A 16420-nucleotide genomic window follows, 5' to 3' on the forward strand; every position below is an offset into this window, starting at 1 on the left:
GACGCATGTCAATTTCCTTTAATGTTCTCAACTACTTGTTAAATATGCAAGAGGTGCTGAGGGTATATAAGACACCCTAATCTCTCAGGATGGAATTTGTCATCACCGTGGCTGAAGCATGCACTCACTCGGAGCTCTAGGTGCGCTGCTGCACGCATCTTTCCTTGTGTTACTGGTTCAGGGGATTCATAAGACGAGAGATAACGCGTACAAGAGGTCGTTGCATCGTTTTCCCGCGGTGGACCGCACAACTGGATTTCACCTGCCGATCTATATGGTTCACCTCTACCGGAATTTCAGATCCAATTTATCTCGACCCATGGATACTATGGAGCAGACAGCAGTTAAGCAGGCGGATACTGTGAAGAGTGTGATGGCGAAAAGTAAGACCCGTTTTTATTTGCTTATTTGATTGTCTTTTTGGAAGTGGAACTGATACATATTTGAATGGTAGGATATTGAATGTATATAATAGTTTGATTTAATTGCATCTGAGTCAATATTGAGATAAAATATATAATAGGACTGTTTTTCCTGCAATTATAGCCTAATCAATAAACCCAATAGTCTTATTTTATTATTTCATTTTTGGTAGTTTTTTATTCCAATTCCTTCTTCAAACTTTTTTTCTTGAACTGTTTCTAAGCTTTTGTTGGAAACATTTTGACAATTTCTCAACTTGACATAAGCCATGAAACGTAAAGGCCGTTGAAATGTTAGTGTTTTCTACTTAAGGCCTCCCTTAATAGACTGTCAAAGCCGTCCGCCAGACGAACTGAGAGGCTTTCAATCCACATTCGTGTTTGGCTCAATAACCCCAGTGGGGATCAGCGTGTGAAAAGACTGGTTTTCAGTCTAATTCTCAAAGCAAACCGCTTTTTCTTAAATAGGTGATGTTGATTAGCTATCTTGCCAGACATCCCCTATACAAATCTCTTGTTAACTCAAATCAACAACTTCCCTTAGTTCTTTTCACACTTTGCTTGATTAGATTAGAAGCAGGACATCTTAGCAGAGGCGGGATTTAACTTGATGCACTGGAAAACCAACGAAGTTTACCCTCCCTGGCAAATCCAATTTCACAACAGTGTTAGGTGTTAGAGTTCTTACCTATTTGTTTGAATGAGGATATGCAGAAGCCCAGAAAGTCATGTATGTGTTAAATGATTGGTTTCGACCCGGTGTTTGCTTTGAGTGGATTAATAGCGGCAGCCTCACGCACTGAAATGTAAGCACCCTCGTTACAAATTAAGATGAGTTGCGCTTTTAATCAACAGTTTAATTCAATGGATCAGTACGATGGGCGATGCAGTTGCAAAATGTTTAAAACGCTTTGATCTCTTAAATAAATGATGTAACGCCCCCCCCTCCCCTTCCTATGAATCACACATTTATTCGCAGCCCAATTTACTTAAACGCGCTCATGACTTTTTATGCCCAATCCAGTTTATAGTGGATTTTGAATGTCGTTATCATATAGCTTGTGTTTTTTACATGCTTTATTTATGCTGATATAGGTGCATTCCTATTTCAAAGAAAAAAGTCATCACACCGTGAACCATAAACATGGCCCACTTCCATCCCTTCCCCCAGATGTGACCTACAGACATAGACGCTGGATGGCGACCTTTAACCTCCACACGCTGGTGGCCGAGAAGCAGATCCAGGCGGCCGAGCTGCGGATCAGACTCCCGCGCTCCGAGAGCGTGACCAACATCTCCGTGGACATCTACCACCAGCAGGACTGGCCCTGCCAGCCGGGCCGGGCCTGCCACCGGCCCCAGCTGGTGGGCTCGCTCACGGCGGCGGCGGTGATCAGCTCGTCCCAGAGCTGGAAGGTGTTCAACGTGACCGCCCCCTTGCTGCGGTGGCTCCAGGAGAACCAGCCGTCCAGGGGCCGACGCAAAGGTGGCCCCGCCAAGAAGTGGAGGAAGAGGAAAGCGGAGACGAGGGGAGGCCCGCCGTCGGCTCCTCTGCCTCCCAACCCCGCCCCCCCCGGGGGCCCCAAGAGGGAGCTGGGGATGAGCGACCGCGCCCTTCTGGTGGTCTTCTCCCACACGGGCCTGGACGAGGACTCCAAGGCCAAGGCCAGCCTCCTGCACACGGCCGAGCAGTCCAGGTTCTGGTCCCCCGCCGAGAACAGGAAGGCCGAGGGCCGCAAGAGGAAGCGCAGCAAGCGGGGTCAGAGGGAGCACGTGGCCAGGGCCCCCCCGGGGTCCAGCAGGGCGGGCGGGGACAAGTCGCTCTGTCGAAGGGTCGACCTGCAAGTGGACTTCAACCAAATCGGCTGGGGCTCGTGGATCATCTTCCCCAAGAGATATAACGCGTACCGGTGCGAGGGGGACTGTCCCAGCCCTCTGGGGGAGGACCTGAACCCCACCAACCACGCGTACATGCAGGTCAGTGTTGTGTCTGCGGCTGGAATGCACCGCCATATGTCTAGGTGTCATTCACTCGTCCATAGAACCAGGCAGTTTTGTAATAATACAATTGTAACTGATTCCAAGGGGATTAGCTCGTTTTTCGATCTGGAAGCAAGGGTCGATTAGTAGTAAAATAAATGATATGTTTATATCTGTGACTGCACGGCCACAAACCCCATTCAATCATAACAATCAAGTTACTACAGTTTGATTGTGCTTGATAGACAAGCGGTTTAATCAGAGAGCGCAATATATCTGGCTAAATGTGTGTTCTAACGTCCATGTTTTCTTTCTATTCGTTCAGAGTCTACTGAAACACTTCCATCCAGACCGCGTGGTTTCGCCCTGCTGCGCTCCGACCAAGATGAGCCCTCTCAGTATGCTCTACTACGAGAACGGAGAGATGCTCCTCAGACACCACGAAGACATGATTGTGGACGAGTGTGGCTGTCAATAAGAGACTATGAACAGGTGACACATTGGCAGGCCGCTTAGTTGGCCTACAGAGGTAAAAGACATGTGTAACGAGGAAGAGACTGAACCAGAACACTTAGCTTCGGCCCAGTGTTTGGCCGAAGGGATAAAGCGCTTGATGTGCACAGAGTTTTATGGTAATTATTGTAAAGTCTGGTTTAGTTTATCATGACACAGTGTGTCAAAATGTATTCAAACTATAACCCAGCTTGAAAAATAAAGAAAAAGTTAATGTTTAACCAAGCTTTCCCATACAATGACTTAAAGTCATTGATATCCATAAAAAATGTGTTTGTTTATACCACTTGGTTAATTTTCCAACACAAAATGGTGATAATATTTTACGCCAGCACTGTTTCTGTTTTTATTTTATTCTCAATTTGTATTGCTGTAAATTATGTATATTTATTTTAAATATTAAAAAGTGTGCATATTTATGGAAATTGTACCCTATTTTACAACTTGTGTGCTGTATCTTTTTACATTTCATATGGTGTTAATAAGTAGAATTTACTGTACATATATATATATATATATATATATATATATATAAAAGCATCCACATTATATGTAAAGGAACCATGATGTATCGTGAATTGTTATTTGACAAACTACAAATCCGCAACATAGTTTTCTGTTATCTTGTCAACACTTTCTCATTGTAACAAAAGCATCACCATCCCCAAAGAACTGGACTATTCTGGTTTTGAATGACAGCTCTCCATTCCTCTTGACAGTTAACCATAGCCTTTTCTATTGGAGGTACAGTGACTTTACAAATAGGCAAAATCTAGCCAGTACTATAGGTTTGTTATGGCATAGGGGTGCAAGTAATTACATAGAGGAATGCCTTGTGGTCAAGACTGTTCCAGTTCATTGAAAATACATGAAAGGTTGGGTCGTGTTGGGATTCCAACGGAGTCAATACGAAACTGAAGAGGGCTTCTACAATTCAGAATTTACAGGTAATACTGGATTTAACAAACACGTTTTCTTTGTCAATCTGAATGCCACAAGCTCACTTAACTTAAAGTGAGGTTAAAACGGTTGGATATTAAAATATAAAAAACGAAATAGCCTATAAGTGAAGAAAATCTACGCTTGAATTATGAACTCATAGTCTGAAAAATATATTGTTATAATAATCTAGGCTCTTGTGGTCTAACAATAACACATTTCCAGAATAATAATAGGCCCACAAATATTTAAATTTTTTTTCGGACAAATATGGCTTACATAACATTTAATGAATCTTGCAAATGTAAATTTTTTTCCTCTTATTAGGCAGAATATTTGTCAGTTATAGACAATTTACCATGGTTATTGTGAAACTAGACTGCCATTTCGATGCGCAACTTTGAGGCGCCCGAATAATGCGTCTTGGGTAGCGCAACCTTCTCTTGATTATATCCAAAAAGTTGTATTGGGTTACTACACTGGTTATACAGTGTTTCTGTAACCTAAAATTTTATTTAAAATAACATTCGTGCAAATGATTTAGGGTCAAAGGGGATATCATCGCTAGTTTGCGTGGTGATCTCCCGTGCTAAATATAATCTGTAACCTGAGTTGAGTGTAGTTTTGTGAATGAATAGATATGATTGGATAGCAGGCTGCTAAAGCTATTTTACATCTCCAGCTGTCAAACCCTGTTCAGTTTTCCTCAAGGGTAGGTAAGTTTCTTCTTCACGTAGATCTAGCAGTCAATGGTCTATCTATGTACTATCATAGCGATAGCAATCATTATTTCTTGGTACATAATGGGCCATTTGGGATAGCAGAGAAGCCCCTCTCAGCTTGCACACAACACTGGAGATTCAGCAGACCTTTGATTTCAATGTTGTCAATTTACCATAATCTTAAGAATAATGATATTCTCTTGATACTGATGATATTCTGTCCCTTACGAACAATGACAATTCAGTCATTTTAGGTCTTTCAACCTCAAATGTCAAACCTTCGTGCACTGTACATTTTGGCAGGCTTCCTGTTCGCCACATGTTTAAAGACACACCTTGCCTTGTTCATCTGACGATCAAGTTATGTGGATTTGGTTGACTACTTGTCTTTTAGAATTGTAAACAGTGTACAAATGCTTTATTTCCCTCAGGAATATACTGAAAAATGGCTGAGGCAGTCGCAAATGTGGTCCGAAGAGTTAATGAAACAGTAGAGGAAGGAAAGGATCGTTTAGGTAAGACCGAGCTCTTTCTCTCGATACTTATCTCTCTAGTTCTCTACATTTGTTGTATTTTCTGTATGAGAAGAATGGTGAAATGCAAAGCCAGTGGCACCACCATATATGTACATATCCTAGAGAGCACCCGGTTCATGCAATATAAGAATCCACCAGTAGATGGTGCTCACGGCTTTGATGTATAAGAGTTTATTTTAATTCTACAACTCACCTATTATTATCAAGAAATCGTATGCAAACGGTTAAAGCGGTTAATAAACCATATCTATATATTTTTTCCTTTTCCTCAAGACCTGTCAAACTGCAAGTTAATAAATTTCCCAGACGGTGTATTCAAGATCCTTAAAAGCGTTATCGAAAACATTCATGCTGTAACATTGGCTGACAACGTGATGAAGGTCATCTCCAGCAAATTCTTTGGCTCCTTTACCCATCTACACGGTACGTGTTGTCTCTGTTCTTTTGAGTAGTTTATGCTACCATAAATATTTATACATAAATATACATTATATATTATTATATACATATTACAATAAACAAAACAAAAAAAGCTCAGAGTATGCAGTGTGTTTTCCATGTGGAGTGTGTTATGCCATGTTATTCACCCAACAAAACCTTTTTAATTTAAATGTACTATATCACTTGCATTATGACCCTTGCAGAGTTGGATCTGCATTGCAATGTTCTCACCAAACTGCCCGACGCTGTGGCCGACGTGGAACACTTGAAGGTCATCGATCTGGCCAATAACAAGTTCTCTGTGTTCCCGGAGAAGCTCTTAGAAATAGCCACCCTGGAGACCATTAACCTGGAGGGGAATAGCATCACAGGTAATGATGCAGTATGTGGTGTACCGTGTATTTAACCGTTGAGCAGATACTTTTATCCAAGAGCAACTTTACAGTGAGCAGCAAAAGCAAGGAGCAGTTAAGATATCTTGCTCAAGGAAGCCTATCTTGCTCAAGGCAAACTGCGGCCACTGCTGCCCGGGATCGAACCGACCACCTTTCGGCCGGGAGTCGAAAGGAAGCTTTGATGCTTCATTTGTAAGAATGAACTTTGAAAGCATGACCTTAAAGTACTCAAGAGCAGATTAGGTGTAAACATAGTATATGATGTTGGAACATTCGATACGTTTTAAATCGTATTAAGTGAATAAAGTGCATTTTGCATGTTTATAACAAGGGTTGATTGGTTCTAATGATAAGAAAAGGCTTGTGTAGACTCAACATCCACTCACTGACACAACGTGTTGTTTGCCTGCCACCCCACAGAGATCCCAGTGGAGAGGCTTTCCGCAATGCCTGCACTGAAGTGGATAAACGTCAAGTCGAATCCTTTGGACAAAGACACTCTGACTGCTCTGCAAACTCCCCACCAATTTGAAATTCTGTTTACAGTCGATGCTTGAGGAAGCGCTTCCCAGAGGGTCGTCGCATGACGAGTTGCCTTTCAGTGTCTCTTCTGCAAGACCCTTTTTTTTTTAACTCAATTTAGGATATTTTAACTGTGCCTCATGATGGAAAATACATTTCGTCTTGGAGTGTAACACAGCATGGATTTACACGATTAGGGAGTGGAAATAAAGATAAAGTCCGACGTTGGCAAGGATTTGTGACTTCCAACGTGAATGTGGTGCAATAGCCTATCAGCTGGAAGAGAGTCGAAGCTGTTGTTTGGATGTCTTGGATTACTTTCTGTTGGACCAGTGTAACAATAATTAGGGTGACGTGGCAATTTATTTTCCTCAAGCCGCTTCTGGATTTTATTACAACCTATGGTTTTCATTTGATAAAAGAAAGACATAGTGACTGTTAACATGTTATTTATGAACTTTGGAGACTGAAGTGTTTTAATTAAACATTTGCTGATCATTTCCTTCCACAAAGATGTGTTTATTCACCCTGAAATGTTCGTCAATTTGTGTACCTTGGTTTATTAACTACATAATAATCGAAATGACAGTGAGACATAGTGCACTCTTTTCTAAACGTACCTAATCTTTCTCGATTAATTAAGATACTTATGAACTTATTAATCAACGGCTAGTATGTAAAGAATAACTATTGTATATACTACTATGTATAGTTTTTTTGTATCCATAAAGTATCTTTGGACAATACTTAATTGACATAAATGCAGTTTTAAACAAAGCACCTCATATACTTAGTTTGACCCTTCTAAGGTGCACCCTTAAATACATGATCAAACAGTGAAACAAAGAGGCCAAATGTCCTAACTTAGCAGCCCCACTAATCCCTCTTCTTAATTGGTTTACTAGTAACATAGGTCGGCCCCATCTGTTTTTGATCGCGTGAATGTCTGCAAGTGCTCTCAGGAAATGCAATTGGGGAAAAGAAAACACATGTCACTCAGTGCAGAATATATATCTGGTAACCATGGAACCAACGTGTACTAAAGCTGCACTGAGGATGAAGCAAAGATAAACACGCTCTTGTCCCTCTCAAACCACTTTTCCTTGACTCTTGAGTCCACATGACTGGCGGCATCCAATCTCTCTGAGAAAAAATATGAGAAAGCCAAGGTGCCTACCTACCACGTCCAGGATTGTGCCACATGCATAACACCATTGATCCCTGTGTGTCGATGCTTGCCTACCCGTCCTGTCCTGTCACAGTCAGGACTTAAAGCCGTGGCCATGAGAGCTGCTTACCTCTGCCTCTATATCCCATCACGGTGCACACTTGTTTTGAAACTGCAACAGCCATGAGCTATTCTATCGAGCAGAGGGGCAGGCCAAATACCCCGGACTACAGGGTGTACTTCAGTAAGTAGTTATCTTGTTTTACATTAAGACGGTTGATCAAGTGGTGAGCAAAACAACATACTCATTATTTTTGCAAGGCTAATCCCATTCAAAGGTTCCTGCCTTATTATATCTCACTACAACTACTACTACTACTACTACTACTACTAGTACTACTCCTACTACTACTAGTAGTACTTCTAGTGGTACTACTATTACTAACAATACTATGCATAATGTATGGACACATCTCTCTTTGTGTAGAAAACTCTGAGGGAAAGTATATTTCTCCATTCCACGACATACCGATCTACGCCGATGAAGCACAGGTGAGAAACATGTCTCATGCCGTTGTAGATACCTGCATATATGGGAAGGGTTTTTTAAATGGTAATCATTGTGACACCTGTTCTCTTCATTGAACACACAATCACACAATAGGATTATGTGCTTTCTTAGAGAAAACCCTTGGGGTCATGGGAGGTTTGAATAAGTATAGTAGCCTTTTAGAGATACTGATAAGCTTTCCATTAAATCTGTCCAAAAGGTTTTTAAGTGTAGATTATTATTTTATGCTTCAGAATATTTTCCATGCTGTGGTGGAGATTCCAAGGTGGACAAATGCAAAAATGGAGGTAATGTCTCCCAATATAAACATTCATCATCAATTTACATTCCGACCTATTTCTTAATTGATTAATAATTTCAATATGGCAATATAAAAATATAACATTTTCTATTGTTGATTCTTTCCAATACAACATATGTAATTTGCGACAACACATGCCTAATAACAATTATTTCTCATAAATTCTAGTGCATTCTTGCATTTTAATGTTTTTTCGAAAATGTCTTTCCTCCACATTGTTGAACTGTTCTCAGATTGCCACCAAAGACGCCCTCAACCCACTGATACAGGACACCAAGAAGGGCAATCTACGTTATGTAGCCAACGTATTTCCTCACAAGGGGTACATCTGGAACTACGGAGCCATCCCACAGGTGAATGCACCCCTTTTGAAAACCTTAAAAGATGCATTCCCATGATGCATCATTCAACAGCTTTTTTTCAACCATTGTTTCAATGTGCTTGTGTCACATACATATTATGACCAACATGTGACAGACATGGGAGGACCCTGGACACAAGGACGGTGACACGGGATGCTGTGGCGATAACGACCCCATTGATATTTGTGACATAGGCAATAAGGTAAGAGAACGACTCATTCAACTCCAGCCCAACTCCATAAAGAGTCCAACATTTTGACCCCATAATTATTTTGACCAGGTTTGCACACGAGGCGAGGTCATCAAAATCAAGGTGCTAGGCACCCTGGCTCTGATCGACGAAGGGGAGACTGACTGGAAGGTCATCGTGATCAATTCAGAGGACCCAGAAGCGGCAGAATTTAACAGTAAGATTAATGTCTGCTCGCCTATTAAAATTATTTCCAAAATCCCATGTTATGCATGTACTGTGTATGAGGAATCATACGTCATGAGTGTAAATAAGATAAATAAGGAGTCATTGAAGAAATGTTATGCATACCTGATAGAGAGGGTAAGCCTAGTTGGTGACCACCAAATATTCAGGTGTCATTCTTTTTGCCTACCTGCTCAGATATTGATGACGTCAGAAGACTCAAGCCGGGCTACCTTGAGGCCACTTTCGATTGGTTCAAGAGATACAAAGTCCCGGATGGAAAACCTGAAAACCAGTTTGCATTCAATGGAGAATTTAAAGACAGGGTACATAGAATTCAGACGTCACACAAAGACATACACACACAAACCCCAAAATGCTGAAATATAAGCTGACATGTTTTCCAGGACTTTGCCATTGAGACTGTGAAAAGTACTCATGAGTTCTGGAAGGCGCTCGTTGGCAAGAAAACTGATGCTGGTGGATTAAATTGGTGAGGAGTTGGTTTGACCTGTACATCTTCTGTCTACCATCACATCTCATAAACTGTACAGAAAAATAGTAGCAGTTCAGATAGTGAGTTATATTAAATAAAGTAAATATTTTGTATGCTATTTTTTTGCTAAGAAAGTTCTTCCCTTTCTCGCGCTCCCTCCTATATCTCCCGGGGCCTGGGGGGCCGTGCCAAGGCAGCATGAACACCTGTGTCTTGGACAGTCCCTTCCAGTGCTCCAGCGGCGATGCCAAGGCCACAGTGGACGCAGTGAGCTCCTCTGTCTATCATTGAGTGTCATGTGACTAGACTACCTGTGTTTCCCTGTAACAGTGAGCTGTCAAGAAGAAATAACAGCAGATTAAACTGAAATAACAAAATGGAGACTCATAAATAAAATAGTGGTATATATATACATAAAGTGCCTGAAAAAACTGGTGATTTTGAACGATTTTTATTTTATAACCTTGACATATATATATATATTGTTTTTTTTGCAGTAGAAAAATGGAGGAGGAAGATTGTATTGCAGTTTTGCTTATTGTTTGTTTACCTTATCTATTACACCAATACATGTTTTTTTATCTTACAGGCTGCTGCTTTTGGAGCAGAGGAATGCATTCCAAATGCAGGTGTGTCCGTGTGTGTGCGTTTGTGGTTGTGTGTGTGTGTGTGTGTGTGTGTGTGTGTGTGTGTGTGTGTGTGTGTGTGTGTGTGTGTGTGTGTGTGTGTGTGTGTGTGTCTGTGTGTGTGTGTGTGCAGGGGGGGGGAACTCTTTTTATTTGCTTTCCCCAGCGATGACAAGATGTACAATATAAAAATCTTCTCTCTCTTTCAGTTGACAAGAGCTTTTTCTATGAGAAGTAAAAAAGTCTGGGATGAAGACCTGAAGAATTTGATTGAATCCAATGATACTTGAAGATAACAGTGTGACATTTGATGTATCTCACCATAAAGCTATTAAACATCTTATATCACCATTGTCCAAAATGTTTTGTGTGGCAAATTAAATTTGGTCAACAGGTTGCATTTTCTTTCTAAAACACTATTGACAAGAGTGATATAAATATAAAAACCGCACTCTTTAAAGTAGACATAACCAACAAACAGGCTATACAGAATAAATATACTTCATCTTTACCATAGGGATGAAACTTAACACTAGATTTTGCATGAAATAGTAGTAAGACAAAGGCTCTCCCGAAATCCAACGTAGGAGGGAACAAGATTTGGAGTACAAGTTGACCTGTATTGAAAATGGATTGAATGAACTTATTACATCCATTTACAATACCATTTTACTGTTCACCTCATCGGACACAAGGTGTCGTTGTTGCACCGAGGAACCGCACACACCCCGCAGAAGGGTTAGTGAGGAAACGAGCCGTTCCGGCTGTTTCCGAGGAGGAGGAGGTCGCTGCCTCCGTTAGTCTGTCAGCGGGTTTACAGGTGACGTCAGGTGAGTTGCATTCTGACAGCCGATTTACTGTCAGCACGCATCGTGACATTTCTGTTCAATACCTCAACAGCGTGTTTGATCCATACTGTTTATTACCTGAATACAATCTTGTTCCAAATAAGGCCAAAGTGTAGAAGCCGTGAGGTGGTTTAACGAGCATGCTAATGCTTATAAACTAGCTTGTCATCCCATGCTAGTGTCTTAACTTTGTGTCCCGAGTACCGCGTAAATCCAACCTTAGCAGCATAGTAATGTTCAGACTCTAATGATCTGATGATTTTATGATACACAACTCCTTTATTTATAACGTCTTCCTTGACTCATTCTATGTCGTGTGCTGTCAAAACATTGAATTCACCGAACATTACGTCTCAATACTAAATAAGGCTGAGAGAGGATACTGAATTTAAGCGTTATCCTGGTCTGCCGCCACTCAATTTCCGGTCCGATGCTTTCTGTGAACTACGTACGCCAGTCAACAGTCCACGGAACGAGAAGAATAAAAAATGACACTATGAACAACAACAAGACAAGGAGAATACATATGGAGTTTGACAAAGCAATATCTGAAAATTGTACACGAAACGGATGTCCCTCTATCAGAAGTCCCGCCCTCTCTCGCTAAACCCTTTCACTGAAGTCCCGCCCTCTCTCGCCAATAACGCTTATCTGGAGCATCCCGATCCTAGTGTTCGGTCGGGCGATGGGAGATCCAGGATCACTTGCTACTAGATGTTATTCCGGGGTGTTGCGATCACAATGTCATTTCACTCGTAGTAAAAATGACTGTTCTTGTATAGGCACATGTAGCTATGTACTTATGTGCAAACATATTTTCTGTTTCAGGAAAACGCACAAACATGTCTTTCTTATTTGACTGGATCTACAGAGGGTTTAGTGGTGTTTTACAGTTTCTAGGTAAGCATGGCAGGGAAGATAATGGTTTGTCTTGTGTTATTATGAGCATCACACCTGTTTGCATGAGTCAGTGATGTGTGAATTTTGTTTGTTGTCTCAGGCCTTTACAAAAAGAGTGGTAAGATGGTATTCCTGGGCCTGGACAACGCTGGTAAAACAACACTTCTAAACGTGCTGAAAGATGGTCGACTTGCACAACACGTGCCCACGTGGCATCCGAGTAAGGAACTTTATGTAATATATGTTATCCAGACGTAGGATTGTGTGTTCATGCTGAACGTGGGTATATTTTAATTCCGTAACCTGTTTTCAAACCTAAGAAGCTGCATTGTATATTTCATTCTTTACAAAGCCTCTGAGGAGCTAACCATCGCTGGCATGACATTTACCACGTTTGATTTGGGAGGTCACGAACAAGGTAAGCATTTTTACTCTTTCAGCGTAAAAATATTGCCTTCTAAATATTATTTTCGCCTTGAGGTCCCACCCATCTTGTTGAAATGATAATGGAGGTACAGATGTGTTATTACATCAAATAACCTCACTCAAGACAGAGAGGAACTAGATTACAGTGATGCCAATCTTGCCAAGCTCACATTCAGAAACATATTGGCCCACTAATGGATGATAATACTCCTGTTTTGGTACACAAATAAAAACTGAACTCTGATGTACGATTGGCCCCACTCCCTTTTATTATCTTCCCATCAGATGCCCTATGGCTGGGATTAAGACGTTTAATTGTTCTTATGTCCCCAGCCAGAAGACTCTGGAGTAACTACCTGCTGGCGATCAACGCTGTGGTCTTCATAGTGGACTGCGCCGCTCATGACCGGCTTGGGGAATCCAAGATAGAGCTGGACGTAAGCCAATCAGAAACCCGTTCTCTAGTCATCAAACAGAGTGATAGCACTATGATCCGCAGGAGCTACGTTTATCACATCCTACAGCCAACCAAACACAGGGTTCTTCATTACACTAGTACTGTACATAACATTCATGCTTCGTATTGTACCATCTCCTTCCCCACAACCCCAGGCTCTGCTACAGAATGAGAACATCAGCAATGTGCCGTTTCTGGTGCTGGGGAACAAAATCGACCGTCCAGAGGCTATCAGCGAGGGGGCACTCAGGGGAGCGTTTGGGATCGACAACCAGGTCACAGGAAAGGTAAACACATGGACACTGGTGTATACGACGTCTGATTGTAACAGGAGGGTCAAACTGCAGTGTACCTGGCGTTCTACTGTCTTCATCTGCATTAATGGGGCCAACAACCTCCTGGAAACATCATTATCATGCAGGCAAAGGCTCCAGGAGTCTGAACTGTGAGCCAGTGGCCGGCAGGCACACGCTATACGGTTTTTGTAGAAGGCCCTCGACTATTTGAAGAGCGTTCGTCCAGCCAGGACAACTTTTTGTGTCCAGCGTTGAGTTGCCTAGCAACCACACGGAGCAATTACACTGTGAAAGATGGACCGACGTCTGGAAATATGCCTGGCATTTAGTTCTAAGGGAAAATATGAGAAGGCCGTTGCTTGACGAGCTCTTTAGCGGATTTAGCAGCAGGCGTAGGTGAGCCGGAGTGTTTTCCTCATTACGGCTCCTGATGCAATGTGAGTCATACTCAATTACAATGCATTATTCTTCAGGACTTCAGTTTTAATTGCATAACAGAAGTGGACTGGCTTGTTGAATAAGAGGCAGCTCCACGGCTCAGCCCATCTCAATGTGCCAACTGTATTGTAGGCAGTACGCCGCAGGTATGATGGAAACCTGCAGTCCTAGGCTAGATGTTATCCCTGCCCTTTCCGCGCTCCGTTCTCCGTCCTGTCCTTGAAGACCCAAAAGCCTATACACCTATCTTATAAAAAAATTCATAATAATTGGCCCGTCCTCTCACGTCTGATGAATTTGAAGACGAAAACCCCTTAACATTTTTTGACGCGTCAAAAAGAGGCTGCTCAGTTCATCATGAACTCACTTAGCGATTGTTTCACTATTCGCCCCCAAAACTCCCTTCACTCTGGCGGGCTCACCCTTCCATCCAGCGTGGCTCCTCCTCCAGCGTTCACCTCGCCGTATTTCCCCCCCCCATCCCGTGTGGGTCTGCAGGGCAGCGTCTCGGCGGAGCAGCTGCACGGCCGGCCGCTGGAGGTGTTCATGTGCAGCGTGCAGGAGAAGCAGGGCTACGGAGAGGGCTTCCGCTGGCTGTCGCAGTACATGGACTGACGGGAGAGGCGGACGGGACGACCTCCACCCCTCCACGCAGCCGTCGGAAGTCGGTCCCATCACGCACTTCAGATGATGCGTTTCATTTCTTTTAGTCTGTTGAATGTTTTATTATGTATAATTCCGTTATTTTTTCCCGAAAAAAGGTTTCTATGCAAAAGTGGAAATTGGGTTTCGTTATTAACAAAAGTGTGTGCTTTTAACGGGGTATAGGTCTCCAGTTGTTTATTTATTTATTTTCTGGCGTCGCTGAAGATGTGTGAGATGGTTTTGCATTACTCCTGGGATGGGTCAGTGGATCTTGCAGTGTCGTACATGAGAAATTTTATTTTGTATGAGGGAAGGAACTTATGTTGTGGAAATTTGAAAGTTGTTTAAGAGTTGTTAAAGACCAATAATGGACACAGGAACCAAACACTGGGAATTATAATTGTAAGTCTTGCACATTTCTCCTGACAAACTCACTCATCAGACTCGCTGCAGGCCACAGTTTTCTATGAGTCATCTTTTTTCTGTAAAGCCTTTATCCAAAGATGTTGTTCAGGATGCATGTCTTCGCTCATGATATGAAGAACTTCACTTTATGACGAGCAAATCAATGGAAATGATGTCCCTTCAGTATACAGAAAACTTTGGCAATAAATCCCACAAATACCATAGGGTCTATATGCTATATTCCGAAGACAGAAGCATTTTATGGATATTTTATGGATATTCCGACGGCAAATGCATTTTAGGGATATTTATTCCGTCGTGTGAATACTACCTAATAGACATCAGGCACATTATAGTATCGTTAGGTTAAATTATTAAAATGGCTGCTCTGCCGTGGGTACATTCCAAAGGATGCTAATACCGCAGGCTATTAAAATGTCAGGAAGCAGCAAAGTGGTACAGCAGTCTGTAGAACGCTTAAGACGACCTTGCATATCTCCCCCATCTTGAGCAATTTTTTTCATGGTATGTTTTTTTCGGGGCAGGACAGAAGCAATCTTTACCCTTATTTTTATATGTAACACATTAAGTAATTTACAGATTTTTTTAAAAGGTCAACTGCAAATGACTTCTGCCACATCAAATAACTAGCCAACCTTACATGACCATAACATATTGATTTATCCTCACTTCTGCTCAAACTAGCTACCCCATCATAGCGCCAAGCTTTCGATTAAAAGTCAAATGTGGCTGGTTCTTGAATGTATTATTTGTAGTTTTTTTTTTTTTTTTCATGTTTTTATAAGTAGATATTTATCATGGGTAAGGCAATGTAACTTAATTTACGCTCAGTTTGTGTGAATAATGTGTAGGATGGGTATGTCTTACTCTTGACACAGCGTCCTGAAGTTCTGCATGACGTGTACTTTTTGACTGTCTTCACTAAGATATGAGAGTGCATTTGCAAAAAAGGCTGTGTTGACGACATGCCCATTCTCTTTTGTTGACCTTTTATGTATTTCAACTTCATACTTTGTTTACACTGTTATACCCAGATCACTGATACCTCAAACTAGATTAAACATAAAGGGTACGGAGATATCAGGCTATATACAGTGACATGTTAGCATCAGATGGAACTGGAAGCACTTAGAATATGCTTAGTTTGTTGTGAAAACAGGTGGTCTTCCTTAAAATGCGGGTTGGAATATTGGTAATTTTAGCCATGATCTGGAGTGATAGGTACGCATGTAAACAAACTGTGTTGCTTTCATTTAATCAGTGTTCTGCACCAGTCTTGTCCAAACCACTGTAAATAATGTTTAATACGTTTGTACATTCCCGCTGATACAGTCGAGATGGCAAAAGATAAAGTAATATATAATGATAAGAGTAATTTATTAAAAAGGAATGTATTAATGTGAGCAAATAAATATTTTAAGCAAATGTTTTGTCTGGGGGTTTTAACTAATGATGAAAAGATTATGTAGAAGGGGATATATGCAGATCCAATTACTGCCTTCTCAGATACGAAAGGCAAGTCGAATTGCTCAAATCACTTTCCCATTCACACTCACTCACCCATACCAACTCACA

At 41.6% G+C, this 16420-nt stretch overlaps 4 protein-coding genes across 5 annotated transcripts; all 4 read left to right on the forward strand.

Moving 5' to 3' along the window:
• Positions 1-118: 118 nt before the first annotated feature.
• On the forward strand, positions 119-2880 carry ndr2 (nodal-related 2). Its single transcript, XM_056576835.1, has 3 exons — positions 119-383; positions 1594-2399; positions 2728-2880. Exons 1-3 carry the CDS (start codon positions 119-121, stop codon positions 2878-2880), a joined length of 1224 nt encoding a protein of 407 aa, XP_056432810.1.
• A 1421-nt stretch (positions 2881-4301) lies between these two features.
• Positions 4302-7083, forward strand: lrrc20 (leucine rich repeat containing 20). 2 transcript variants are annotated; one of them, XM_056576946.1, is made up of 5 exons: positions 4302-4570; positions 5008-5091; positions 5386-5535; positions 5757-5924; positions 6369-7083. In XM_056576946.1, exons 2-5 carry the CDS (start codon positions 5022-5024, stop codon positions 6503-6505), a joined length of 525 nt encoding a protein of 174 aa, XP_056432921.1. In that variant the 5' UTR covers positions 4302-4570; positions 5008-5021; the 3' UTR covers positions 6506-7083. The 2 variants fall into 2 exon arrangements, with proteins under 2 accessions (XP_056432921.1, XP_056432922.1); XM_056576947.1 differs by having other exon boundaries at positions 4302-4566.
• Positions 7084-7821: 738 nt separating this feature from the next.
• ppa1a (inorganic pyrophosphatase 1a) lies at positions 7822-10647 on the forward strand. The gene is made up of 11 exons (XM_056576945.1): positions 7822-7882; positions 8126-8190; positions 8443-8496; positions 8744-8863; positions 8988-9074; positions 9153-9279; positions 9486-9613; positions 9695-9780; positions 9981-10050; positions 10373-10412; positions 10619-10647. The coding sequence occupies exons 1-11, from the start codon at positions 7822-7824 to the stop codon at positions 10645-10647; spliced, it is 867 nt and encodes a 288-aa protein (XP_056432920.1).
• Positions 10648-11168: 521 nt separating this feature from the next.
• sar1aa (secretion associated, Ras related GTPase 1Aa) lies at positions 11169-16302 on the forward strand. Its single transcript, XM_056577503.1, has 7 exons — positions 11169-11239; positions 12086-12157; positions 12258-12377; positions 12510-12575; positions 12917-13020; positions 13196-13327; positions 14273-16302. The coding sequence occupies exons 2-7, from the start codon at positions 12100-12102 to the stop codon at positions 14387-14389; spliced, it is 597 nt and encodes a 198-aa protein (XP_056433478.1). The 5' UTR covers positions 11169-11239; positions 12086-12099; the 3' UTR covers positions 14390-16302.
• The last annotated feature ends 118 nt before the right edge of the window (positions 16303-16420 follow it).

The sequence above is a fragment of the Gadus chalcogrammus genome, chromosome 18, assembly GCF_026213295.1.
Source record: "Gadus chalcogrammus isolate NIFS_2021 chromosome 18, NIFS_Gcha_1.0, whole genome shotgun sequence".
Classification (NCBI taxonomy): Eukaryota; Metazoa; Chordata; class Actinopteri; order Gadiformes; family Gadidae; genus Gadus; species Gadus chalcogrammus.

Excerpts from the sequence above, each read along its gene's own strand:
- ppa1a (XM_056576945.1), top strand. The coding sequence starts at position 7,822 with ATGAGCTATTCTATCGAGCAGAGGGGCAGGCCAAATACCCCGGACTAC. Across the intron at positions 7,883-8,125 it reads GGACTACAGGGTGTACTTCA|AAAACTCTGAGGGAAAGTAT; the intron begins GTAAGTAGTTAT and ends CTCTTTGTGTAG. Across the intron at positions 8,497-8,743 it reads GGACAAATGCAAAAATGGAG|ATTGCCACCAAAGACGCCCT; the intron begins GTAATGTCTCCC and ends AACTGTTCTCAG.
- ndr2 (XM_056576835.1), top strand. The coding sequence starts at position 119 with ATGCACTCACTCGGAGCTCTAGGTGCGCTGCTGCACGCATCTTTCCTT. Across the intron at positions 384-1,593 it reads GAAGAGTGTGATGGCGAAAA|ATGTGACCTACAGACATAGA; the intron begins GTAAGACCCGTT and ends CCCTTCCCCCAG. Across the intron at positions 2,400-2,727 it reads CCAACCACGCGTACATGCAG|AGTCTACTGAAACACTTCCA; the intron begins GTCAGTGTTGTG and ends CTATTCGTTCAG.
- lrrc20 (XM_056576946.1), top strand. The coding sequence starts at position 5,022 with ATGGCTGAGGCAGTCGCAAATGTGGTCCGAAGAGTTAATGAAACAGTA. Across the intron at positions 5,092-5,385 it reads GGAAGGAAAGGATCGTTTAG|ACCTGTCAAACTGCAAGTTA; the intron begins GTAAGACCGAGC and ends CTTTTCCTCAAG. Across the intron at positions 5,536-5,756 it reads CTCCTTTACCCATCTACACG|AGTTGGATCTGCATTGCAAT; the intron begins GTACGTGTTGTC and ends TGACCCTTGCAG.
- sar1aa (XM_056577503.1), top strand. The coding sequence starts at position 12,100 with ATGTCTTTCTTATTTGACTGGATCTACAGAGGGTTTAGTGGTGTTTTA. Across the intron at positions 12,378-12,509 it reads CGTGCCCACGTGGCATCCGA|CCTCTGAGGAGCTAACCATC; the intron begins GTAAGGAACTTT and ends TTCTTTACAAAG. Across the intron at positions 12,576-12,916 it reads TTTGGGAGGTCACGAACAAG|CCAGAAGACTCTGGAGTAAC; the intron begins GTAAGCATTTTT and ends TTATGTCCCCAG.